The sequence below is a fragment of the Zea mays genome, chromosome 6, assembly GCF_902167145.1.
Source record: "Zea mays cultivar B73 chromosome 6, Zm-B73-REFERENCE-NAM-5.0, whole genome shotgun sequence".
NCBI lineage: Eukaryota > Viridiplantae > Streptophyta > Magnoliopsida > Poales > Poaceae > Zea > Zea mays.
In genome coordinates this window covers 172,971,056-172,997,091 of record NC_050101.1, presented here as the reverse complement: position 1 = coordinate 172,997,091, position 26,036 = coordinate 172,971,056, and the positions used below count along the sequence as shown (strand labels likewise).

At 49.7% G+C, this 26,036-nt stretch overlaps 2 protein-coding genes across 16 annotated transcripts in view; one reads left to right on the top strand and one right to left on the bottom strand.

The window, feature by feature from the left end:
* The window catches only part of LOC100383772 (uncharacterized), a 69,120-nt gene extending 45,741 nt beyond the window's left edge, over positions 1-23,379 (bottom strand). For 5 of the 15 annotated variants that reach the window (XR_004849983.1, XM_023300307.2, XM_035959747.1 and 2 more), the window contains exons 1-16: positions 22,962-23,360; positions 21,581-21,709; positions 20,938-21,081; positions 20,689-20,834; positions 20,419-20,575; positions 20,212-20,270; positions 19,885-20,044; positions 19,663-19,812; positions 19,442-19,578; positions 19,146-19,292; positions 18,962-19,063; positions 18,811-18,868; positions 18,631-18,732; positions 18,482-18,519; positions 18,206-18,332; positions 17,956-18,120 (exon numbers count right to left, since the gene is read on the bottom strand). Coding sequence is in view for 12 of the 15 variants with exons in the window: in XM_023300307.2 (XP_023156075.1) it covers positions 17,956-18,120; positions 18,206-18,332; positions 18,482-18,519; positions 18,631-18,732; positions 18,811-18,868; positions 18,962-19,063; positions 19,146-19,292; positions 19,442-19,578; positions 19,663-19,812; positions 19,885-20,044; positions 20,212-20,270; positions 20,419-20,575; positions 20,689-20,834; positions 20,938-21,081; positions 21,581-21,709; positions 22,962-22,964 (1,824 nt within the window). In the remaining 3 variants the exon portion in view is untranslated. Of the gene's footprint in view, positions 1-17,955; positions 18,121-18,205; positions 18,333-18,481; positions 18,520-18,630; positions 18,733-18,810; positions 18,869-18,961; positions 19,064-19,145; positions 19,293-19,441; positions 19,579-19,662; positions 19,813-19,884; positions 20,045-20,156; positions 20,271-20,418; positions 20,583-20,688; positions 20,835-20,937; positions 21,082-21,580; positions 21,710-22,961 lie in introns of those variants that run through there. The other 10 variants (XR_004849984.1, XR_004849985.1, XM_023300315.2 and 7 more) reach the window with 9 other exon arrangements.
* On the top strand, positions 13,078-14,580 carry LOC109940235 (uncharacterized). The gene is made up of 2 exons (XM_020539635.1): positions 13,078-14,059; positions 14,224-14,580. The coding sequence occupies exons 1-2, from the start codon at positions 13,297-13,299 to the stop codon at positions 14,265-14,267; spliced, it is 807 nt and encodes a 268-aa protein (XP_020395224.1). The 5' UTR covers positions 13,078-13,296; the 3' UTR covers positions 14,268-14,580.
* Positions 23,380-26,036: the final 2,657 nt, after the last annotated feature.

Below are 26,036 nucleotides of genomic sequence, written 5' to 3'. Positions count from 1 at the left end.
CCCATTAGGGTTAGGGTTTCCTGTGTCTCTATATATTGTAGTCCACCTATATGCAATACAATCACTTTACATTTCTACATGGTATCAGACTAGGTTTAGGGTTTTCCTCCTACAGCCGTCGGAGTCTTCCTTCCTCCCGCAATAGCCGCCGGCCGCCTCCAACCTCTACAGTCGTCGCCCCGGGAGGCTCATCCCTCCCTCCCGGGGCGGCTCCCTTCCCAGCCGCCGGCCATTCCTCCAGCCGCTCCTCCCCATCTCTCGGCGGCGGCCGGCGCTCAGATCCGGCGGACGGCAGCACCCTCCCGCGCCGGCAGCAACCACGACAGACAAGCAGCCCGGCGCGCGGCTAGCTCACACCCTTCGCACCATGCCGGGTCTGGTCGCCTACTCGGGCCTCGGTCTAGGCCTCCTGGCCCTCGCCGCGCTCGAGTCACTGCCCCTCCGCGTCCCGCCGCTCCGGTCCCAGCACGCGGCGGCGCAAGCCCGTGTTCCCCTGCGCGGGGCGGCCACGACGAGCGGCCCCGGCGCGGGCGCGCGTTCCCCTGCGCGGGGCGGCCACGGCGAGCGGCCCCGGCGCGGGCGCACGATTACCCTGCGCGGGGCGGCCACGGCGCGGGCTGGCTCGACGGCGGCCATGGCGCACGCGGCCATGGCGCACGCGGCCAGCGGCCTCACGGCCTCTCGTCGGCGCTCTCCTCTCTCACTCCTCTTCTCTCTCTCCCTGCCTTCCCTTGCTCCTGCGCGCAGCCGCCAGGGACCGAGCCCGACGCGCCCAGGGCACTCTCTCGTCGGCGCTCTCCTCTCTCACTCCTCTTCTCTCTCTCCCTGCCTTCCCTTGCTCCCGTGCGCAGCCGCCAGGGACCGAGCCCGACGCGCCCAGGGCACAGCCGCGCCAGGACGCCGCCCCTTCCCTGCAGCCCGGCGTCGTGGCCGCATCTCCCCTCTGCCCACCACCGCCTGCACCCTCTCCACTGCGTCCTCCGCCGGCACCCTCGCACGTGTCGCCTCTCATCGCGTGGCCTCCTCCTAACTGCTCGCGTTGATGCCCAGCAGCGCCTCACCCTTCAAGCTTCTCCCGGCGCCGGCGCCGTCATCGTCTCTTGCCAGGTCCGGCGCAGGCCCCTGCCTGGTTGGAACCGCCCCGTCGCCCTCCCCTTCCTCGCCTTCGTTGGATCCGTCGCTGCCGTGGCCTTCCCGGCCGGATCCGACATTCCCCTTCTTTTCTGCCGCGGGCGCGGACACCTTGACCAGCGCAGCCGCGTGCGCTGCTGTCGGCCTCTCTGGCGGGGATCCTTGACGTCTGGTCGATCGAAGAAGCAGGAAGGTCGGCCTGCCGGTGCCCTTTTGTTGTGTCGCCCTGCCGATCGTTGACGCTCAAACGTCGACCCTCCCGAAGATCAGGCTTTTGCTGCGCGTCTTCCGACCGCGACCACCTCGACTTCGGCTACCTCGGCATCTAGGGACTATCGTCTTCTTGGAGCACACACCGGTCTCTACTCCAGCCGCAACATTCGCACCATCACGACGCTGCGACTGCGGGGGGATTTCAACCCGTCGGCTCCTACCTTCGGCCTTTACTCCAGTCTCATCGTGTGTGGTGCCCCCGTTGCGACTGCGGGGGGATGTTAGACTATGTGTGTGAGTGTGTGTGGGCCGGCACCACTGTTGGGCTGCCGGCCCATTAGGGTTAGGGTTTCCTGTGTCTCTATATATTGTAGTCCACCTATATGCAATACAATCACTTTACATTTCTACACTTCTTCCACTCAAGTTATGCTTAATGGTGTCCCTGGAAATATTATTATGCATCGTAGAGGACTCCGTCAAGGAGACCCTCTTTCCCCTATGTTGTTTGTCTTGGTGATGGATGTCCTTAGCAGCCTCTTCAAATTGGCCGAGAATAGGGGTTTGTTACATGACTTAGATGATGCTAATGTCAGATGCAGACTCTCCATATATGCTGACGATGTGGTGCTGTTCGTAAGGCCACTTGAGGAAGATCTGAAATGTGTTCGCCTCATTCTGGACTGTTTTGGTGCAGCATCAGGCCTGGAGTCCAATATGCATAAAAGTTGTGCCATTCCTATTGGCTGTGATGGGTCAGCTATGCAGGAAGGTTGCAGGACTCTTCGGTGTGCACCGGCTGCCTTCCCTTGCACTTATTTGGGACTTCCAGTATTAGATAAAAAGCCTAGGAGGAGTGATCTAATGATATGGGCTGACAAGATTGCTGATCGTCTACCAAATTGGAAAGCACACATTTTTAACCTTGCTGGTCGCACAGCTCTTGTGCGATTTGTGCTTTCGGCTATCCCGGTTGATCTTCTGATTGCAATAATATTCCCAATTGGATGGTTAAATCTATCGACAAAATTAGAAGAGGGTTTATTTGGAAGAGGAGGAAAGAGGCTAATGGAGGTAGCTGTCTGGTTTCCTCGGATATTGTTACAAGGCCTATTAATCTTGGAGGTTTGGGAATCCCTAATCTGCAGTTCATGAGCTGGGCTTTGCAATCAAAATGGTTATGGCTGGAAAAAATGGACCCAAACAGGCCTTGGCAGGGACTGAAGCTTCCTATACAACAGCATGTCAAGAATCTGTTTTCAGATTCTCTGATCTCTATAGTTGGGAACGGCACCAGCACTCTGTTCTGGACCGATAGATGGCTAAATGGGGCTGCAATCAGGAAACTTGCCCCTGAGGTGTTAAGCCAAGGTGGGAAAAAGATCCTTATATTCAAGAACTGTGGCGCAAACCTTGAGAATTGGCAGTGGGTTAGGGATATCAAAGCTCCTCTCTCGCTAGCTGGGCTGCAGCAGTACCTTCTGTTATGGGACTCGGTGAGGGGAGTTGAACTATCCCATGTTCCTGATCAGCACAGGTGGAGGCATGAGACCTCAGGGATCTTCTCATCCAAATCTTGTTACAAGAGCTTATTCTCTGGTTCAACCACATTTGAGCCATGGAAAAGGCTTCGGAAGACCTGAGCTCCTCCTAAATGCAATATCTTCCTTTGGTTGGCTATGAGGAATAGGTATTGGACCACTGACAGGTTAGAAAATAGAGGGTTACCTCATCCGGCTGTTTGTCCATTATGTGATCAACATCAAGAGACAATTCAACACCTCCTAGCCTCATGCATCTTTACTCGTCAGTTTTGGTTCAGTATTTTATCTCCTTTCGGCTTGGGCCATTTTACTCCTGTTGTTGATGAACCCTCTTTCGTGGAGTGGTAGAGACGTCTGGTTCTTAGAGTACCCAATGGAAGGAAAAAGGGGGCTCAACAGTGTCATCATTTTGGGGGCGTGGTGTGTTTGGCTGCACCGCAACAACGTGATCTTCAATGGGGAACCCCCTTCCCTGGCAATCTACAGAGAAGCTTCTTAGATGAATGTGTATGTTGGGTGATGGCTGGAGCTAAAAATCTAGGTTCTCTAGACCTAGCTAGAGCCTTGAATGTAGTTGGCTCTGCTCCCTAATGCTTAGAGCGGCTGTGGGGAGGGTTAGTCTAAGTGACTTTGTAGGAGTATGAAAACTCTAACCCTAGAATAGGGTGGGCAGTGTATTAATAGACCAAAACAACTGGGCCAGGCCCATTACAAGGGACGGGTATCTAACACCCCCCGCGGTCACAACTCTATCATGTACAAATGTTGAGACTGGACCAAAAGTCTAGGAATACACTGGATGGTAGCCCCTTGATGAAGATGTCGACGAACTACAGCGTTGTGGGGACGCTGAGGACGCGAATGTCGCTTGCGGCGACACGCTCCCAGACGAAGTGCAGGTCGATCTCCACATGCTTCGTGCGCTGATGCTGCACGGGATTAGTGGAGAGGTAGACGGCGTTGACGTTGTCGCAGTAGACTAGGGTGGCGCGCTGGAGGGGGCTGTAGAGCTCGTGGAGGAGCTGGCGCATCCAGGAAGCCTCTGCCATGCCATTGGCCACAGCGCGGTACTCAACCTCTGCGCTGGAGCGGGAGACGACAGGTTGCCGCTTGGTGGCCCAAGAGACAAGGTTGGCGCCCAGGAACACGGCATAGCCGGAGGTGGACCGCGCGTGTTGGGGCAGCCGGCCAAGTCAGCGTCACTGTAGACCACAAAATTCGACGTCGAGGATGGTCGGAGGAGGAGGCTGTAGTCAAGTGAGCCCCGAAGGTATCGCAGAATCCGCTTGAGAGCGGTGAGGTGGAGCTCCCGTGGTGTGTGCATATGAAGGCACACCTGCTGAACGGCGTAGGTGATGTCGGGCCGGGAGAAGGTGAGGTACTAGAGGGCGCCGGTCAAGCTCCGATAAGACGTCGCATCGGCGACCGGGGGGGCCGTCGTCCTCAGAGAGCTTCGCCTGTGTGTCAACAGGCGTGGAGCAGGGCTTGCCGTCGAACATGACAGCCCGCTCCAGAATGTCGATGGCGTACTGACGCTGGTGCAGGAAGAGACCCTGGGGCCGGCATTCGACAGTGATGTCGAGGAAGTGATGGAGAGGCCCCAGGTCCATCGCAAACTCCCGCTGGAGGGCGATGATCGTGCGTTGGAGGTCGGTGGTGGACGTCGTGAGCATAATGTCGTCGACGTAGAGGAGGAGGTAGACGATGTCCTCGCCCCGCCGGTAGATGAAGAGAGATGTGTCCGACTTGGCCTCGACGAAGCCGATGGAGGCCAAATAGGTGGCGAAGCGGCTATACTAGGCCTGTGTCGCCTGCTTGAGGCCGTAGAGTGAGCGATTCAGCCGGCAGACTAGGTCCGGGTTGGCGGCGGCGACAAAGTCGGTGGGCTGGCTGCAATAGACATTTTTCGTCAGAGTGCCATGGAAGAAGGCGTTCTTGATGTCAATCTGGTGGATCGCCCAGTTCCGGGAGAGGGCGAGGACGACGCGGACGGTAGCAAACTTGACGATGGGGCTGAAGGTCTCATCGTAGACCACTACAGGGCGCTGGGTGAAGCCCCGAAGGACCCAGCGGGCCTTGTAGCGGTCGAGGGAGCCATCCAAAGTCAGCTTGTGGCGAAAGAGCCACTTGCCGGTGACCACATTGGTGCCGGGTGGACGTGGCACCAGGTCCCAAGTGTGGTTGGCCAGCAGGGCCGCGTACTCCTCCATGGCCCGACGCCAGTGAGGGTCGGCGAGGGCGGTGCGCACGGAGGAGGGGACCGGGGAGGCGTCCGGTGGACTAGTGGTCGTATCAGCAGCCAGGATCAGCCTGTCGATGGGCCGAAGAACACCGGCGGCGCGGCGAGTCACCATCGGGTGAATGTGTTCGGGGTCATGGTGAATGGCGACCGGGTGGTACACCGACGACTCAGGGACCGCAGGCGGGGCCGGCCCACGGCGATGATAAATGACGGCGGGATCGGCGAATCAGATCGCGCTCGTCCAAGGGCCTGGGTCCGTGGGCGCCGACGGAGGAGCGCTTCCGCGGTGGTGATAGACGAGGGTCGGGTTCGCCGAGGCCACGATTGGCGCAGGCAGGTTCGGCGGGGCTGCGCGTAGCGCGGGCAGACGTGTGAGCGGGGGCGTCGCGGCCACATGGGGCATGGACGGGGTTGACGGAGCCGCGCGCGAGTGTGGTGAAGCTGCGCGAGGCGCGGGCAAGGATGCGAGGCGCGGTGCCTAGGAAGGAGGTGTACTCGGAGCAGACTCAAGGAGGGAATCGAGATCGGTGGGTGGGGAGGAGCCAGCAAGGGGAAATACATCTTCGTCAAAAACGACGTGACGAGAGATGATGATGCGATGGCAGGTGAGGTCGAGATAGCGATATCCCTTATGGTCAGGGGAGTAGCCAAGGAAGAGACAAGTGGAACGTGGAGACAGCTTATGAGGAGCGGTATCAGAAGTGTTGGGGTAGCAGGCATAGCCGAACACGCGGAGGTGGTTATAGGAGTGGGGTTGTGTTGTATAGGGCGAAGTAGGGGGTGGGGTGGCACACCACCTTTGAGGGGAGGCGGTTAAGGAGGTGGGTGGCGGTGTGAAGGGCCTCTGCCCAGTAGCTGGCAGGGAGAGACACCTGGAAGAGAAGGCAGCAGATCATGTTGGTGGTGGTACGAATTATGCGCTCGGCCCGGCCGTTCTGGGCGGAGGTATAGGGGCACGAGAGACGCAACTGAACGCCACTGGTGAGGAAGAATGACCGAGAGGCGTGGTTGTCGAACTCGTGGTCGTTGTCGCACTGCAAGGCACAGACCGTGCGATGGAACTGGGTGGAGACCCGGGCAAAGAAGTGAGTGAGGGTGGTAAAAGTGTCGGACTTCAACCGAAGAAGGAAAGTCCAGAGGAAATGTGAAAATCGTCCAAAATCACCAAATAGTATTTATAGCCAGAAAGGCTGAGTATAGGGGAGGTCCGTAGATCACAATGAACCAGGTCAAAAGCCTGCTCAGCCCTAGACGAAGATGTAGGAAAAGGGAGATGAGTGTGTCGGCCAAGTTGACAAGCATGACAAAGGCCCCCAAAATGCCCCTATTACAAGAAGAATCTAAATTGCTGGAAAGTTTGGTCATGACGTCAGGTCCTGGGTGGCCGAGACGACGATGCCAAGTGGTGGTGGTGGAGACCAGGACAGGAGGTGGAGACACGCCGGTGGACGACGGTCGGAGCGTGTAGAGGGGCCCGACGCTGTCACATCGAGCGAGTGGGGTACTGGTGGCCAGATCCTTCACAGAAAAACCGGTAGGGTCAAACTCAATGGAACAAGAATTGTCGGTGGTGAACCGACGGGCAGAAAGGAGATTGTGAGTGATGTGAGGAGCTATGAGAACATCGTTGAGGTAGAACGGTTAAGGGAGTACTGAGGCACCTACTGAGGTGGCTGGAAGAGTGGAATCGTTTCCAACGACGATCGAGGTAGGGTGTGTGTGGGGAGGTGGGTGTGAGCGAGAGAGCATGCCTGTGGTGGGAGTGGTGTGACAGGATGCACCGGAGTCGATGATCCAGTCAGAGGGCGGTGGGGCCAACGCCATGGTGCTATATGCGGCGGCGAGGGCGGCAGGGTCCCAGCCAGCAGCGAATGAGGACCATGGTGTCGTGGTAGACGGTCCCGTAGGTGGGAGTTGAGGCGGAGCCGGGGTCGGTGGGGGCACGTCGTATGGAGGCATGCCGTAGGCGGGTGGCGTAGTCAGGAGTGCTGGCGCCGGAGAACGGGAGGCGCTGGGGGCCTGACCCGGCCACATGGAGATGGTGCCGGTCCAGGGGTTGTAGAACGACGGCCAACTTTGGCCGCCACCCCGACCGGCAGAACCTCCACGAGAGGAGTCGCCGCCCCCACGTCTGCCCTTGCGGGGGCGACGGCCGCCGGCAGCGGTGGAATGCTGACGAGGGGCCGTAGGAGCCGCGGTGGGGGTCGAGCGGGGGTCCCGGTCGACGGAGCGCGGGGGGGCTACCCCCCGGGAGACGCCTGGGTGCCAGGGGTGGTGTTGTAGAGGGCCGGTGCCGGGGTGGGAGCCTCGAAGGTCATGGTGAACTCCTCGAGGAGATGCTCATTCCGCACGGTATGGAAGGTGAGGAAAGGCACGGTCCTCTTGATCAGAGCCTTCAGGTGGCCGTAGCGGGGGCTGAGGCCACGTGGGAGGTTCAGCACCAAGGTACGGTCTGCCACTGGCTCGCCGAGATCACGGAGGGAGTCTGCCATGCCTTTCATCCGGCGGCGGTACTCCTCCACGGAGAGGTCCCCATGGGAGAACTGGTGGAACTGAGCGTCGAGGTGAAGAGCCTGAGTGTCCCGGTTCCCGAGGAATTGTTCCTCGAGAGCGAGCCGCGCCTGGCGGCCCGTGTGTGCCTGGTCACGGATGATGTCCTGGAGCTCAACAGTGATGGCACCATGGAGCCATGAGAGCACCACGGTGTCCATCAGGGACCAGGCCGGGGACGGTGGGGCGACAATGTCGTCAAGGACGCGGTTGGCGAGGGCATAGCGCCGCAAGGTGAGGACCTGCCCCCGCCAGCGAGGGTAGTGAGAGGACGCTGGATCTAGGACGATGGAAACGAGGGACCGGATGTTGTGGAGACCGGCAGCCTGAGCGTAGAGAGCAGCGATGTGGTTGGCGTCGAGGCCAGAGGCGTGGGGAGCCTCTGAAGTGGGAGGTGGTGTCTCCTGGGCGACCGGAGGAGGGCCAATGATGAGACGTTGCGCAATGGCCATCTGGGCAGTCAGGGATGCGGCCAAGGCACACTCCTGCTCCAGAGCGCGTGACGCGGCATGCTCACGCTCCTGCGAGGCGGCCAGGGCAGCCTTGATGGTGGCGATGGCAGAAGCCAGCGCGGAGTCGGTGGAGGTCGTCGGGGAAGCCAAGGTGGCGTCGACAGCGAGCGGACAGGTGGTGGAAAACCCAGGGGGCGGCTACCTGAGGAAACGGGTTGGTGAAAGAAGACCGGTGACGGCGTCGGTGCTCGTCGGGTAGCCCGGTAGGCCAAGCCCGGAGGGGACGAGGTCGGTAGCCCGCGCGTTGGCCGCGGCTGTGGCGGCGCCAGCGCTGGGCGAGAGGATGCCGAGGTCGGAGGTGGTGGGGCACGACAGCGTCGACGTGGAGGACCGGGACGGCGCCAGAGGTGGCAGTGGGCTACATGGTGGTTGCCCTAGGGTGGCCCGGAGAAGGGGAGGGCGCGGATGTGGTGAGCGGCGCCGCGGCCACCGAGCACGCCGGCTGGTTGGGGGCGCGGTGAAGCTCGAGCTCGCCGGCTGGGGGGAGGAGGACGCCGGCCGCAGAGGGAGAGGCGAGCGCGACCGGAGAGGGAGAGGCGCGGCCACCGGAGGAGGAGAAGCGGTCCACTGGTCGAGGGCACGGTTGAGCCCGAGCTCGCCGGCTGGGGGGAGGAGGAAGACACCGATCGGAGAAGCGGGCGCGGCCGGCGACCAGGAAGGAGAGAGGGGATGGAGGCGGTTTGGCGGCGGCCGGAGGGGGGTGGGGAAAGGGGCAGCGACGGCGGCCAGGGGCTGGCGGTCGGCTGGGGGAGGGAGGAAGTTAGTGTGGCTCTGGTACCATGTAGGAGTATGAAAACCCTAACCCTAGAATAGGGTGGGCAGTGTATTAATAGACCAAAACAACTGGGCCAGGCCCATTACAAGGGATGGGTATCTAACAGACTCTATAGACGGTTTTTGTATTCTTGTTTTCTGACCTCCATGAGGTTCTTGTATCTGGGTCTTCTTTAGACCTTTGTTTCTTCTTAATATATAATGAGGTGTAGTTCTCGTGCGCTTTTTGAGAAAAAAATATCGAGTATTATGCATTTACTTTCTATATATGTCATTTCATACTCTACAGATATAGTAGGTGTTAGGAGAGTGAAACCTAATCCTAATGTGGGTTGGGAGTATATTAATATAATTGAGTAACTGGGTCAAGGCCCATTACAAGAGAGGGATTACATGGTCCACCTTCGAAGGCACATGTCGACTTTGCGCTTTAGGAAGAGTGCAGATCACAGTCCTTGCCTTCCCTGATGATCTCTTGTTGGACACCGGGGGAGAGGAGATATTCCTCTCAGAGTTGGATAACAACACCTCTTTATAGGAGTGAGAAGAGTGAGGCGCCAGGCAAGACCCTCCCGACGAGGAGTCCGGGCAGGAATCACTCCACCGCAAGAATTTGGAACGTCCAGCCTGGGAGTCCTGGAAGCCGAAGCAACACCCATCAGGGGAACCACATGGGGGTCCGCGAGGGTGGTCGCCCGGTCCGAAGTGGAGTCCGACGAGGGGCTACGTTGGAGGGAGGAGGTGGTGGGAGAGGGGTTGAGAAGGGGAGGACAGGAAACGGGCGAGGAGGTGGGGAGGCCAGCCAATTGGACGATATGAAAACACTGTAACACACACATCCAAAATCCCCTTATATAGCTCTGGGCTCACCCAACAAGTGAGCCATCACATGCATAGCATCTCTATCACATTCATCCTCATTTCATGCAAAGGGTTAACTCATAGGTGCTTATTGAATGGTGTAGAAAACCTTAACCCTTAAGAGCTGATTTGGTGATCAGGGATCACGAGGGCATCCATGGGGGAGGAATCCCCTCGCTATGGGGATTCCTCCCCCATGGATCCCCTCGTGATCTCTGGTCACCAAACCAGCCCTAAGTGGACTAAGTATTCCATATATATCAGGTTACATGGAATGGGCTCTATGAGCAGCCCCCTGATCTAACTGGTTACGTGATGTAGTAGTAAACTCTTAGCTTCTGAGTTCAATTCTTGGTGGAAGCAAATTTTCAGACTTGGGTTAAGAAAATCCCCTCGTTGTGTCCCACCCGCTCTTGGGCTACAGAAACGTTGTGCGCCACCCTTCGTCCTGGAGATATTGCAGAGTGGGCAAAGTCGGTCCGTTAGTGATGGGAGGTCAGGGTTCGAGAGTTTTCTCGATCGGAACTTGTGGTTCTATGACTTCTTATTTCTTATATGAATGTCGTTGGGGCGGCTTAACCCCCTTCGGTCGAGTTTTTACATGGAATGGGCTCCAAGACCATTACATTTAAACATGAAAGATACAATCTACCACCCCCACATGTGAATCTCTAGCCACAACATACGTTGAGACTAGATCAAAACTCCAAGAACAACGAGGGAAGACCCTTAGTGAAGATGTCAACAAACTGTGAGCTCCATGTTATCCATCTGTTGCCAGGAGGGATAGTAAGGGTCGCCATGTTGGTGAGGGCGTCATCATCCAGGGCATAGCGTTGTAGGGTGAGGAGGACGAGGTCGCGCTAGCGAACGTAGGTGGAGGAAATAGGGTCGAGGTTGACATGAACCAATAACAGATGCTCTGGACAGTCGTCGCCATGGCGTGGAGATTGGTGATGATGAAGGCCTCGTACGCCGAAGGGGCGACCATAGGGGGGCTCTGGGAGAGGCTTCAGGATGGGAGAGACAAGCAAATGACGCTCAGCCCCAGCAAGCTGCCTAGCGAGGGGTATCGGCAACAGTGCTTTCATGCTACTAGGCGAGAGCAGCGACATTCGCACTCGCGGCAGCAGTCACAACGGTCTTGGCAGCCGTGAGGACGCAACGAGTGTAGATTGGGTAGCTGCAACATCGGATGGGGTAGTGCTACCGACAGAGGAGTGAAGTACACACTCGGGACAGAGACAGAGGCAGAGGCACCAAGGGCGGTACAGTGTCCACGCTGCTCAGGGCCACGCCGACGGTGTGGGGCCCAATAGCAGCAAGGCCTGAGCCAACCAGCCACGCTCAGGCCGGCGAGGGCCAGGTCATGGCCCTGGCCAGTTGCGCCCAAGTCACTGGTGGCTAGGCTAGGCCAAGCGGACACGCCCCCGGCAGGGACGGGAGGGAGGTAGCGCCGACGGCTGAAGGGCATACGCTAGCCCAGGCGGCCACACTCGCGGGAGGGGCTGAAAGGGAGGCAGCGACCGCGACTACCCAGCAATGGGGGAGAGGTGAGGTGTAATGACCGAAGTACAATATCAAAGACGAAGGTCGTAAGCCTAGTCTATAGTACTACTTCGGATTAGATTAGTATTTCAGATTAGATTGGATCTATAGATGAGATCTTCGTATTAGTTATATGGATAAGATTCCCTTATTTGATAAGGGAATAGGATTAGATTAGATCCCCTTAAGGGACTATAAGTACCTTGTACACAAGCCTATTGGGATTAAGCAATTAGCAATCAATCCGTTGTTGGCTTCCCTCTGGGAGATAGAAAACCCCCTGCAGCTCATGTCTGCCACCTATGAACACGGCGCCTAAGCGCCAGCAGCAGCCCTCTAGTGATCTCCTTCCATCGGTCCATCCCATCATTCCTACTCCCTGCGCCAGGTCCATGGTTAGTCCAGGAACCCTACCATGAGGAGGGAAGGGGCTGGAGGGGGGAAGTCGTTCATGGCCCTGGCACTGGTGGCAATGGCTGAGGAGGTTGAGCGACGAGCAGCCAAGGGGAGGCGGCGGCTAGGGTAGGGGAGAGAGGAACCTGGCTTGGTACCATATTTAATGGTGTAGAAAACCATAACCCTTAAGGGCTGATTTGGTGACAATGGAATTGGAGGGGGTCCATGGGGGAGGAAATTGTATAGCAAGGGATTTCCTCCCACATGGATCCCCTACAATTCCCTTGTCACCAAAATAGCCCTAAGTGGGCTATATATTCCATATATATCAGGTTATATGGGCTAGACTCTAGGACCATTACGTTTAGACTAGGAAAGATATAGTCTAACAATGCTATTAAGAACACAAAGGATTATAAGCTGACCATGTCTGCCTATATATATGCTACAGTACCCGAGAGGGCTATTATCTCGCCTAATCAAGGTTAGTGACATTGTAACAGAGCAGGTCACGGTTAGGGTTTCTTAGATTTTTTTCCAACCAACATCGTCTCCTCCCGGCCGCCGTCGCGGTCTCCTTCGCCGTCGTCGCGGCCCTCCCTCCACCTTCCTCCCGCCTGCGGGCTCATCTGCGCCCCTGTCCACATCCGCGGATCCCGCCCGCTGTCGCGCAGATCCGGTCGCCGCTCGTCCGCTATCGCGGATCCCGTCGCTGCGGGCTCATCTGCGTCGCCCTCGTCCAGATCCGCGGCCGTCATCGCGGTTCCCGACCGCTGCCCGTCCGCCGTCGCGGATCCCGTCCAGATCCGCGGCCGTCCTCGCGGATCCGGGCTGCTGCATGTCCGCCGTCGCAGATCCCGCCCCTTCCCGCCTCTGGCGCGGGCGGATCTGGCGTCGTGCCTCTGCTGCGGGCGGATCTGGCCGCCGCTATCCGCTGTGCCTGCTGCGCTAGGCCGCGCTTTCTTCCATCCCCGACAGTGTTGCGCCCGGCTGCCGTCCTCAGTCGTCGTCCGCCTACTGCGCCCTCTCGCTGTCCGCCTGCTGCACGCCGCAAACAGTCGCTGCAAAAGAGAAGATTTGTGCAACTGCCATCGATCCGATAATCACGTCGCAAACAGTCTGCGGATCCGGATCTGCGCCGTCGTCTATTGCGCCCTGCCTCGTCGCCATCTGCGTCGTGCGCCGGTGGCTCCCATTGCGGGCAACCTGTCCAACTCGGCTTCCGCGACCAGGACCTTCGTCAACTCGTCCAACTCGTGCTGCTGTCAGCTACGGTTCCTCTGGTTTGCTTGGTTTCCGGTCTCCTGTTCTTCCTGATTTTCATTGAATTCAATATGACGACAAATGCTATTGTGGTCAATATCACTCTTGATGGACAAAATTATCCGGAGTGGGCTTTCTGTGTTGAGACTGCACTCGGGGGACATGGTTACTCTTTCATTTGACTGATGCGGCACCCGTACTTGCGGATGATCGTCGCAATGCTGCTGATATCAAAACATGGCAGCTTAATGATGGTAAAGTGATGGCTTCTATGGTGAACAGCGTCAAACCGTCTATGATTATGAGTTTGTCTAAATTTAAAACTGCTAAAGCCATCTGGTCTCATTTGAAGGAGCGTTTTGTTCAGGACAGTGGTGCTCTATTACACACTCTCATGCAGCAGACACATGTTATTGAGCAAAATGATATGAGTATTGATGAGTACTACTCAGCCTTTGATCGTCTGATGAGTGCTTTGACATCTATGGTGCCTGCTTGCACTGCTGATCCGTGTCCGGCTCATAAGTTCATTGAGAAGTTCTTCACTTACAGATTTGTTATGGGCGTTCGGGTCGAGTTTGATTCTCTTCGTGCTCGTTTACTTCAGGGTTCTGACACTCTCACAATGGCTAAGGCGTTGTCTGATTTACTTGCTGAAGAGACTCGTCTTAATTCTCTGTCTTCTACTGGTACTAATACTCATAGTGTATTGGCTGCTGCCCAGAAACCTAAGAGTGTTTTTAAGCCTTGTGATCATTGTGGCAAGACCAATCATCGATCTAAGCTTTGCTTTGTCAAGTTCCCTGAGAAGTTGACTGATTTCCGTGCACGACGTGCTGCTCGTGATCGTGGTCCAGGACCATCTACTAGAGGCTCAGTTGTTGTTGCTGCCACTTCGACCGCCTGTACTTCAGAGTCGGCATGGGTACTTGATTCAGGAGCCTCCTTTCATGTCACATCTGATCAGTCAAAGTTGGCTTCTACTACACCTGTCACAGATGGTGCTTCAGTGCAGACAGCTGATGGTACTGTATGCCACATTACTCATAAGGGTTCTCTTTGTGATCCACACTTTACAATACCTAATATTTTCTTTGTTCCTGAGCTATCTATGGACCTTCTTTCAGTAGGTCAAATTACGGATCATAATTGCTTTGTCGGATTTGATGACTCATCTTGTTTTGTACAGGACCTTCGCACAGGGGAAGTGATTGGGACTGGCCGTCGCAGTAGAGCTGCTCTTCGCCTCTACATCTTGGACTCTTTGCGGCTTCCTTCCTTGGCTACATCTCCAGCTTATGTGCTTTCAGCTACCCTTGCTTCTGTTGCGTCTTTTGCCCAGTGGCATCATCGTCTAGGTCATCTGTGTGGATCTAGATTGTCTACTCTAATAAAGTCAAGTTGCTTAGGTCATACTTCGGTTGAGTCTGATTTTCATTGTAAGGGTTGTCATCTTGGAAAACAAATACAACTTCCATATTTTACTAGTGATTCTCATTCTGTTGAACCCTTTGATTTGGTTCACTCTGATATTTGGGGTCCTGCACCTTTTGTGTCAAAAGGTGGATATAGATACTATGTCATTTTTATTGATGATCATTCTCGCTACACTTGGATTTATTTCATGAAACGCCGCTCTGAGCTGATTTCTATTTATAAAACCTTTGCTCGCATGATTCACACTCAATTTTCCACTCATATTAAAACCTTTCGTTCTGATTCTGGTGGTGAATATTTATCTGATACTTTCCGCCGATTTTTTACTTCAGAGGGTACTCTTGCTCAGCTTTCTTGCCCTGGTGCTCATGCACAGAACGATGTGGCTGAACGCAAACACCGTCACATTATAGAAATTGCTCGTACTTTGTTGATATCTTCTTTTGTCCCTTCACATTTTTGGGGTGAAGCAGTTTCTACTGCGGTTTACCTCATCAATAGACAACCGTCATTCAAACTCTCTGGCAAAACACCTGGTGAAGTTCTTTTCGGAACTCCTCCACGATATGACCACATTCGAGTTTTTGGATGTACGTGTTATGTACTATTATCACCTCGTGAACGTACTAAATTGACTGCTCAATCTGTTGAGCGTGTTTTTCTTGGATACAGCCCTGAACATAAAGGCTATCGGCGTTATGATTCATCTTCTCGTCACATGCGTATTTCTCGAGATGTGAGCTTTAATGAAAATCGACCCTTCTTTTACAACTCTTCCACTAATTCTTCTTTTTATTCCACAAAGTCTACCTCCTTCATGAGCTTTCCTCCAATTTCTGAAACTTCATCAGTATCACCACCTACTGTTTCTACCCCAGATTTTCTTATTCCCATCACATCACCTTCCACTTCCCCACCATCTCAGTCTTACTCTTCCAAACCACATGTCACTCAGACTTACATTCGTCGTCCTCGCTCTACTCCCACGGCCAGTCCTGACGATGATCCTGTTGTTGATACTTGTACTAACAATGATGACTCTCATGTTGTTTTTAATCAGGGTTATCATCTTCGTGACCGTGGCACTATTGCAGCTCCAGAACGTTATGGGTTTCCCCATGCTGGTGCAGTCATTGCTGAACCAATCTTATAAAGAGGCTTCTGGTATACCTGAGTGGCAGCTTGCTATGACTGATGAATTGAATGCCCTTCATCACACATGTACATGGGATGTTGTTCAGTTACCTGTTGGTGTTGTACCTATCACGTGCAAATGGGTCTTCAAGGTTAAAACCAAATCTGATGGGTCTATTGTGCGATATAAAGCTCGTCTTGTGGCCAGAGGTTTTCAACAGACTCGGGGTATTGACTATGATGAGACTTTTGCACCTGTGGCCCATCTGACTACTGTCCGAGCTTTACTTGCTGTTGTAGCCTCATCTTCTTGGACTATCTCTCAGATGGATGTCAAAAATGTTTTTCTTCATGGTGATCTACATGAGGAAGTCTATATGCATCCACCTCCTGGGATAGAGGTTCCATCAGGTCATGTATGTCGTCTCCGTCGAGCCTTGTATGGTCTTAAACAAGCTCCTCGTGCTTGGTTTGAGAGATTTGTTTCTGTCATCAAGGCTTGTGGTTTCTATTCTAGTGATCATGATCCTGCATTGTTTCTTCACGAGGACGCACGTTGCTCTTACTATATGTTGATGACATGTTGATTACAGGCGATGATCCAGACCATATTGCTCATGTGAAGGCGTATCTGAGTAAGGAATTTCAAATGTCTGACTTGGGGGCACTCAGCTATTTCTTGGGCATTGAGGTTTTGCAGACTCAAAATGGTATTTATCTCTCTCAGGCCAAGTACATCCAAGACCTTCTTGATCGTTCTGGTCTTAGTGATACTCGCACTGTTGCCACGCCTATGGATCTTCACTTATTTCTTCGTCCGACTGATGGGGCACCTTTGGAGGATCCATCTCGATATAGACATCTTGTTGGCAGCTTAGTTTACATTACTGTCACCAGGCCAGATATTGCTCATGCGGTTCACATTTTGAGTCAGTTTGTCTCTGCTCCTACATCAGTTCATTATGGGCACTTACTTCGTGTGCTTAGATATTTACGAGGGACAAAAACACAATGTTTATTTTATGACTCAAATTCCCCACTTCAGCTTCATGCTTACTCTGATGCTACCTGGGCCAGTGATCCTACAGATCGTCGCTCTATCACTGGTTAGTGTATTCTTCTTGGATCCCCTGTTGCTTGGAAATCCAAGAAGCAAGCTGTTGTATCTAGATCTAGTACTGAAGCAGAACTTCGAGCCCTGGCTACTACTACTGCTGAGATTATCTGGATTCGTTGGCTCTTGGATGATCTTGGCGTTTCTTGTGACTCGCCTACGCCTCTTCACTATGACAACACTGGAACTATACAAATTTGTCATGATCCAGTGAAGCGTGAACTCACAAAACACATTGGTGTTGATGTATCATTCACTAGATTTCATTGTCATCAGAAGACCATTGATCTTAAATATGTGCCCTCAGAATTACAGCTTGCAGATTTCTTCACAAAAGCACAAACTAGGGCACAACATCAGTTTCATCTAATCAAACTCAATGCTTCAAATCCTCCACTTCCGCCTTGAGTTTGACAGGGGGTGTTAAGGCCCATAAAGCCCATATATTCTTGTCTGCCTATATATATGCTACAGTACCCGAGAGGGCTATTATCTCGCCTAATCAAGGTTAGTGACAGACCATACCTACCTAAAATCCACATGGGTTAATCTAAACATGACAAGGTAACTACTAATAGGCTTGGGTATTATAATTTCATTGTCACCTTTGTCCCTCCCTCAAGATATGGAATGACACAATCACATTTTTTGTTCTGGCACTTCTATATTATACAAAAAGATTGTTTTCTTGGATATGCAGAACGAAATTAGCCTCATAAATGTTAGAGAGGACGCATTAATCAGCTCAACCCAAAAACTTAAGCTGTTAGGAGAAGGTAGGCAATCCACTTACACATTTCAACACTCTCACTCACATGTAACTAGAGAGAAGGCGCAAACATGGAAATATGTGAAAATAAATGGGTGGAGGCACAAATTAAGCCTCTGTCAGGATTCAAATCTGAAACCTCTGGCTCTGATACCATGTTAGAGTGGACGCACTAATCGTTCAATCCAAAAGATTAAAATGTTAGCAGAAGGTAGGCAATGCACTTATACACTTCAACAATAAACACATTTTGACAAAAGCATATGCCAAAAGAATAGTCAAAAAACTGAAGTACAAACACTAAAATCTAGAGTTGGGGCCAGATGGATCTCTGAGAAATTTAGTTCTCAAAAGAGAACCAAAGCCAAACTTCAGGTTGAAAAAAATGGGACTTTGGTAAGGATTTTTTTTCTCCAGTCGACCTGGTAAAGAATTGCAGGCGTAATAATCGGGTAGGAGAATGATACCTTGAAGCGAGTAGCAATGGAGGACTTCGATGCTTTTGTGTTCTCTAGTACTGATGGGAATAACCCTGACACAAAAGAGCACTTGGAAGCATTCAGTAATTCTTGATGTTCTACAACTACATAGTCTCTGTTTTTGTCCAGGAACTGATCAGATTGGTAAGTTACCTGGAAAATAAAATAAAATAAAATTGAAAGGAATGTACTCAAGCAAATGTACTGACAAGAATGTGATGTTGTGAAAATTGCTTACTTCTCCTGCATAATGCTGTATGGTAAATGCAGTGCGAGAAAGCTTTGGTTTGCAAAATCTTTTGTTATTCCTGAATTTCTCATACAACTTCTGAGAAAATGATTCGTGTGTGCACTTAGGAAACATACTGGTGCACGAAGGATAAACCAAAAACCAAAGAACTTTTATTAGAAGAATTGATTTGGAAATAGAAATAAACAATGCTCTTTATAGCATGAAATAAACAATTTACAGCTGCCTTTTAAATTTCATGCAACAGAAGAAGTTCAAACTCACCAAGCTTCATCAAGAAGTGCAATAATTCCACCAGGCTTCTGAAAAATAAAAAAAAGGAGTTCAAACTCACCAATGCACCAAGCCTGCCCTTCTACCTTAAAACTTAAATAAAACTGAAAAACCAAAAAAAGGTTAAGAACACCCCACACCTTCTCAATCAAGTCTAGAACATCTTGGTTGTCAACAAATTCTATGTAGCTCCAGTCAATCTGCTCCCTGTTATACTCTTCCTGCTCCATTTTGAAGACATTCTGCCAAGACAAATACTAACTCCTTTATCAATCCATAGAAGCAAAGAGAAATATAATATAGTGAACATCCACAGGTACCTGATTAAAATGCTGTTGAAGTTTTTCATTGGTGAAATTGATGCATAATTGTTCAAAGCTGTTTCCATAGTATGAAAAAGAGTTCAAGACAAGAGACATCTATAAATGGTCTTCAATTGTACATTAGAATCATATTTTAATTAAAAAATACCTATTAGTCTTAAAACTTTCGAAACCATAGATATCAAGTACTCCAATCAATCGGTCAGAGGATGTATCGTGTCCTATGGAGGCATTTAGTCTGTTTACGAGCCTGCACATGGTACAATCAAATACACTTACAAATCTGCACGGTATACATGATTTAGGAATAAAGTACACAGTTGTCCAACTACCAGTCAAATAGCTGAGAATATATTTGCTTTGCTAAGCCATCCCTGCTAACAGTAGCAGAATTAGGATCAACTGTTGTGGTTATAACTCCTTCTGGTGTATTTATTTTCCTCTTTATTAATGCGTTCTCCAGATTTCCACAATCGCACCTGTAATAAGAATGGCACAGTGCATCATAGTTATAAATGTGAATGTATGCGCATTACAGTTTGTTTCCTTATTGTGCTCCCTTTCTTTTACAAGAACAAAACAGGGTTTGTAGAAAATTATAGGAACATGGAGGAAATATTAGGCATACATCAAGAGCTCTGCTGTTGCATTAAGATGGAACCTAGCTTTCTCGTCCTTTATTACAGATGAATCTGCCTCTCTCCCTTTCACAAAACTGATGTTCCCGAGATGAAGCACAGCAGCAACTACCCGGAATATAGCCTCCTGTAATACAAACATGTTTGCTTAAAAATCTATACACATATCTACATGCTCTACAATCAATCGAAAGATACACAAGCCAGAAACCTGTTCCTGCTCAGTAATGCCAACTGTATTCATTGCACTTCGTGTTGCAAGATACTCCTTAGCATCACTAATTTCGTCAAGTTTAATGCACGTAGATTGGTTGAGATAGTGGAATGATGATGGGTCACCAAGCTTATAACTTTTGATATCCTGCCAGCAGCATATATATTCATCAGCAAATGAATCTGAGACACATCCAATCATATTAAACTAGGAAATTACCTCCAACGGTGCTGCACATAGAAAGTAAAAGCAATGGTAGTTTCTCTCTGGACTATTGATTTGGCAAACACGAGATCTTTCAAGCAAATATGTTCTAATGGCAGCACCTGATATCTTCCCACTCTTGTCAAATTGGATTTCAACAAATTTTCCAAATCGACTTCATCATGTCATAGAAAATAAACAAGTGTTTGAGGAAATATTAAACAAGTGTTTCCCTAAATATGAAGGTTTAGTTCTATTCCATACATAAAGAGTTTAATATGCCATACTATATAATTTCCAAACCATGTTCTTCCAAGACTCAAAACAGTTTAAAAAGATGACCTTGAGTTGTTGTTACGGACAGTCTTTGCATTGCCAAAAGCTTCAAGGACTGGATTAGACTGCACAAAAGTATAATCAGATAAAACAGACCAGTTTCAAGTGAAACTACAGGCATGTTACTTTAAAGGCCTCCACTGCCTTTTGGAGATACAGGACGCTGTTACTAACAACAAGAAGTCTTGTAAGAAATTATGTTTCCTAACTTACTTCTAAAACTTGTTGTTCAACTGTCCTCCCCCCTGTTTTAGACCGTCCGCCCAAAAAAGCAAGATATCTCATTAGCATCTTTGTGGTTTCAGTTTTACCAGCACCGCTTTCACCGCTCACCAAAATGGAGTTGCTCTTTCCCTCATTCATCATCTGCCTGTTTCCTTATCCAAAAGAATGTCACAAAAGGTTCCATCAATATCACTGCCACATTGTACTTCATTCTAAGAAATCATTCACCACTCTTAGTCTGTTACTGTAGGCATTCACCTGTAAGAAACATCGGCAATTGCAAACACGTGAGGGTCGAGCTCACCAAAATTTGCACCTTTGTACTTCTCCATGGTACGGGGTTCAGAAAGATGGGGCAGACTTTGGAATGGATTAATTGCAATCAGAATATTGCCAGTATAGGTCTGTAACTCAGAAAATTTGGAATATTAGGAAAGAGGAGGGGGCAAACTCATTTTGCTTTAGTCATTTCCATGTGACAATAAGATTGAGTGAACAAATACTCACATAAATTATATTTTTTGCATATCGAACAGCAAGATTATTTAGAACACCAGGTTCATGCAAGTATGATAGCCTTGTCATGTCATCAATGCCATCAGATGGCACTTCTGTGTCCTTTGGATGAATGTCTGATATGCTCACAGTAACCTGGTTTCATGGAATAGAAGAAATGGCACAGGTTGTGCAACATATAACATGTGAATAAGATCAAGCCAAAATAAACAGGACTAGGTTTGCATACCCTAATGCAACTCAGACCAAAATATGAAATTCCTTTCAGATTATTTTGTTCTTTAAAGAGGTATTATAATTGTAGTTTTGTTAAAATAACTCTTAAATTCGGTAAATGATACACCCACTTTGACTGCTCAAGATCTAAATCACGTATAGACTAGGTTTATGCATTGATCTCTATGAAAAATAATAGAATATATGCTGCATAGAGCACTGTTGCACATCACTGTAATACAGTGTCACCATCTGTTATGTTAGTGATGCAGTTATGAATGCAGAGAGAGAGAGAGAGAGAGACAGGTACTAGACCATGGAAGTTATAGGACATAGGCACAAAGATGAGTCTTATTATGCGGAAATGGATGCATTACTGAATCATGTAAGATCAACAAGCAACATCAGATACACATACCGTCTTTCCATTGGTAGTGTGGACATGGACATTTTGACCTTCAGTTCGGAAAACCTCGCCATCAATCCAAACTAAATCTTTATCCTCCAGCCATATATGAGAGCCTACAACAATCTTTAATGTGGCAGCCTGAAAACAAGCCAAGTCAAAAAAACACAGCATGTCTGAAAAGTCTATGTTGATAGACAATGAATGTACATCTCTGTTAAAGTTGCACAGAATAAGTGCAAAAGGACAAATCACCACAAAATTCAGGAAAAGACTACTCACTCCATCCAAACTGTAAGTCATTCTAGCTTTTCTAAGTACATAGCTTTTGCTAGCACCTAGATGTACATTATGTCCAGAAACATAGTAATAACTATGTATCTAGAAAGCCAAAATGTCTTATAATCTGGAATGGAGGGAGTACATATTACAATGTGTTTGAGAAAAAGTACATATCATAATGAACGGCACATAGCATGATGCATGGAACATTGGTGAAATTGGCTGAATCTACTGATGGCTCGCCAAATGATGAGAGAAGGTTGCGATTCGGGAAAAGACCAAGTGATACATAATTATTTTGCGCAAAAAAGCATAAAGTCAGAACAAACCATGAAAGATATACTTTAAGAAAGTTGATTATACTGTTAAAATAAATTATGATAATGATGAACTTCATAAAATCTTGGGCAAAACAACAATCGGTCATGAACAAAAAAATGCTAGCATTCAGTCAATACCTACTTATACAACCATATTGACTGCTGAATGGTGGTACCTATCCTGGTTTCAAGGTAGTTACAAGAGAATATTAACTACTAGCAATAGTATAACATTAACTTCATGGCCAAATTAAAATTTCAGATATTACTCGTTCCAGCTGGTATATGCACGCATTAAGTCCATCATACCATGACAATGCCTAGAAGGCTAGAAATATGAATTCATTTCGTCGTATTGGATCAACCTGTGCGAGCAAAGTGGGTTAGGTTTTAACCCAAAGTGCATTTTAGCATGTGGCTCTGCTTACTGGTAATCTAAATACTCAGCCATCGATCAAACACTTCAGCTACATCAAATGAGGCTGATGATCGAGTGTACTTGGGGAATTCTGAAATTCCAACCAACTGGGCCACTCGAGACCAAATCCTCGAAAACAGAACCCCTCGCCTACCACAAAGGGTCCAAAATCCAACGAGTTCACCTCGTAGCACACAATCACACAACCAATAGCCACAGTGTCCCGCCTTAACCCGGTCGTCTGACAAGTGACAACCTAACCTAGTGAACTGCACGACGGAGCGCGCGGCACCGAACACAGCACCACCAACAACAAACAGCGTAACTACATATTCATATATGAGAACGAGAGCCCAAACAGAGAAACACCCACCATGCGTAATGCGATCACCAAAACGCGACGGCTGTCGTCGGCGAGGTCGAATCAGGTTCGGCAGCGGCGTCGGCTCCCTCCCTTGCGCCGGTCGCCGGTTGCCTCGCCGCCAAGTAGGCACGCCGTGTGGTCCGACTCGAGCGCGTGCAGAGGCGCGCGATACCAGCATCGAACCGGGAGGCGGAGGGGAATGGGGTGCGAACCAGGCACCAGAGGCGATTCCTCATCCCCTATCTATTTTTGGCGCTGATGGATTGGGGGTGGAGAGGTGGTAAGAGGCTGATCGCTCGGGCCATGAGCGCGCGATTCGAGGCGGCGTGGCATTCGCCGAAAGAGGGGGGAGACGAGGCTGCCGAGCGCAAGACGCAAGGTGATGGAACGGAGAGCAGCGGGATGGTTGCGGACTGCAGCCTTTGCTGGCAACTGTCGTCTTGTCCAAGTCATGAATCACTGGATGCGTTGACTTAAACGTATGTACCTTAAAGATGTGCGCAGTTTGAGTGAATGTAAAATAAGTCAGTTTGATATTTATTATCTACATCCGTTTGTACGGTCGAAACGACTATATCCGATCAGACAGCTTCGCACGAGCGTGTCTGCACAGGTGCAAGGAACCAATCAGCCGAAATAAGACAAGATGAGACGATCCTCAATAAAGTTATTGTTTAGTTTAAGGTTAGAGATTAGGATAAAATTATCACATAGTTGTCTCAAGAGTCAAGACTAGAGGGATGAGAAGAAACTGCAACCAAACGCATCACTAAAGTCTTCCCTTTTTTTTTGAAAAAACACATCCAACAACTTCCCTAAATCACTCTTAACTATGGTGATAATAGATTACGATCCAAATGTTTCTTCATAGTTTATTTAATCTCTTAATAAATTTTAGTTCAAAAATGAATAAGAGATAGAGTTCGATTCTAGTCCTTAAATTTTATAGTGTAAAATTCAGAATTCGTTACCACCCATACTTTCGACTTTTTGATATCCACAAAACTCCCTTTATTGTGATTAAAATAGGGAGGTTGTTTGGTTGCCAAAACTATTTTTCACTGCCACATCATCACTACTCCACCCACCACATTGCCAATTTTGTTTCCTGCCGTCCTATTGCCACTAACCACGCCATCCCATCAGTGATCCATATGTCGTCGGCCATCCAGTGTCGGCTATCCACCCTAAGTCGACTTATCTACCTATGACGCCATTTGTCGTTGTCATGCTCTGTCTCTCAGTCGTGCTCCACTATCCATCAACGATGGTATCAGTGTCTAGCATCGGCAGTGTCCCTATATGGTATCTCAAGTAGTGTTTTTGTTTGTGGGTTGGCGAAATCAGCACATAGCTAGATGGTTTGTGACTGAGCACAATAGAAGCACAGAGATTTATACAGGTTCAGGCCACGAAGATGTGTAATACCCTATGTCATGTGTGTGGTTGTGATGGAATTGCTTCTGGGTTAAAATGATTAAAATTTTCAAAATAACTTCTAAAGGCTTACAACTCCAGCTCTAGCTACACGATTTTCTAGAGCATCTAATGACCTGCTCCACTAACTCCACCAAATTTCTTGCAGCTCGAGATATCCCAAACAGGGTCATAGTGTATGAAGTCTATGTTCTATCTAGCATATAAGAGAATTCAATCGGTTTGTACTGGTTTCTACTCTGCTTTATATAATCCACGGAGTTAGGATTTACACTGTTGAGCTCGCTGCTATAATCAAGTCTACATACATGCATGGGTTGGTTGCGATTTTTCAGTTTCGCGCGTACGGATCCACGTGTCCATTTTTTAGAGTAGAACAGCCCGTGTGATTTACTCTGTTCGACCCACGGATGTCCCTTTTAGCGGTCCACATGGGATATATATCCCCCATAGACGGTGTAATGGAAAAAATAACCTAGGTTAAAGATGACATGACGCTTAAATGGATATGAATGTCAAAGATGATATGACCAAGATTAAATAATTTTTGGTATATATTTAGAGGAGGAACCATTAGAGATTTAAAGAAAATTTACTCCCAATTGTTTTTATGTTGCTCTCAAAAACCATATTTTGGAGGTGGTTTTTTGGAAGTTTTTTTTAAGATGCTCTCGGGAAACGGTTTCAAAATCTGTCACGACAAATGGCTAAGCGCACGTTGTTTCCTTGTAATTGTTTTGATTGGCTAAGGGTCGTCTCATTTTAGCACTTTAATCTTCAAACAGACCGGCTAACAAATTAGTTAATTGTTAGCTGGAGGGCTAGCAAACTTTTGTCTATTGGCCATTTGACCTTACTAATAGTAATAGGTGCTAATAGATCGTATAAAGAGAACAAACATTTATTAATCAAGTCTCCAAACATACCCTGACTATTTCTGCTAACTAATTATTTGTCGGCTAATTAGCCACTTGTCGGTGTTCGGGCTAAGGGTCCTAACCAACTAGTAAACAATGTCATGTGCCCAGAATCTAGATAGTGTGCGAGTTGACACAATCAGTTTATCCTGGTTCGGCCAATGCAAAGCCCTACTTCTAGCAGAGAGGAATGATACTTATATTACTCGCACCTAAGTGCCTACAACCGGGATTACAAGCACAACGGGAAAGGGAAAGTCTTCAAGTTCCTGGAAATGATTGAGGCAAGTGTCAACGTCTAAGTCTTAGTGGGAAACTACTGAGCGTTCGTCCTGTGTGTCTCCCTTGCCCCTTGCAAGAACTACACTGCCCTATTTATACATGTAGGAGATGTATGATGTAAAGCTCGGGGTCGTCGTATTCCAAGAGGAGATGTCTTGGCGTCCTGTGATTGATATGACGATGCACTGCATTGTTAACTTGCGCCCGCTGATTTCCTACTGAGAGCCGAGGCGGAAGCGGAGGGGTCGGTCGTACGCCCGAGCCCCCGGGGGAGGGGTTGTCCATACCATAGTTGTTGTAACAGCACCGTGGTATGGTAAAAGCCTGCTTACGGGATGCGCCGGCGTCCTTGTGTTGGGTGACATCGTGATTCCTTGTTGCGTTTATCGAGGTTTGAGCCCTGCTCGGGCGAGGCGGAAGTCTTCCCGAGGCGTTGGTTGAGCCATCC

Coding starts and splice junctions, on each gene's coding strand:
- LOC109940235 (XM_020539635.1), top strand. CDS start 13,297: ATGGCTTCTATGGTGAACAGCGTCAAACCGTCTATGATTATGAGTTTG. Junction 14,060..14,223: donor TTCAGTGCAGACAGCTGATG/GTACTGTATGCC, acceptor TGTTTTGTACAG/GACCTTCGCACAGGGGAAGT.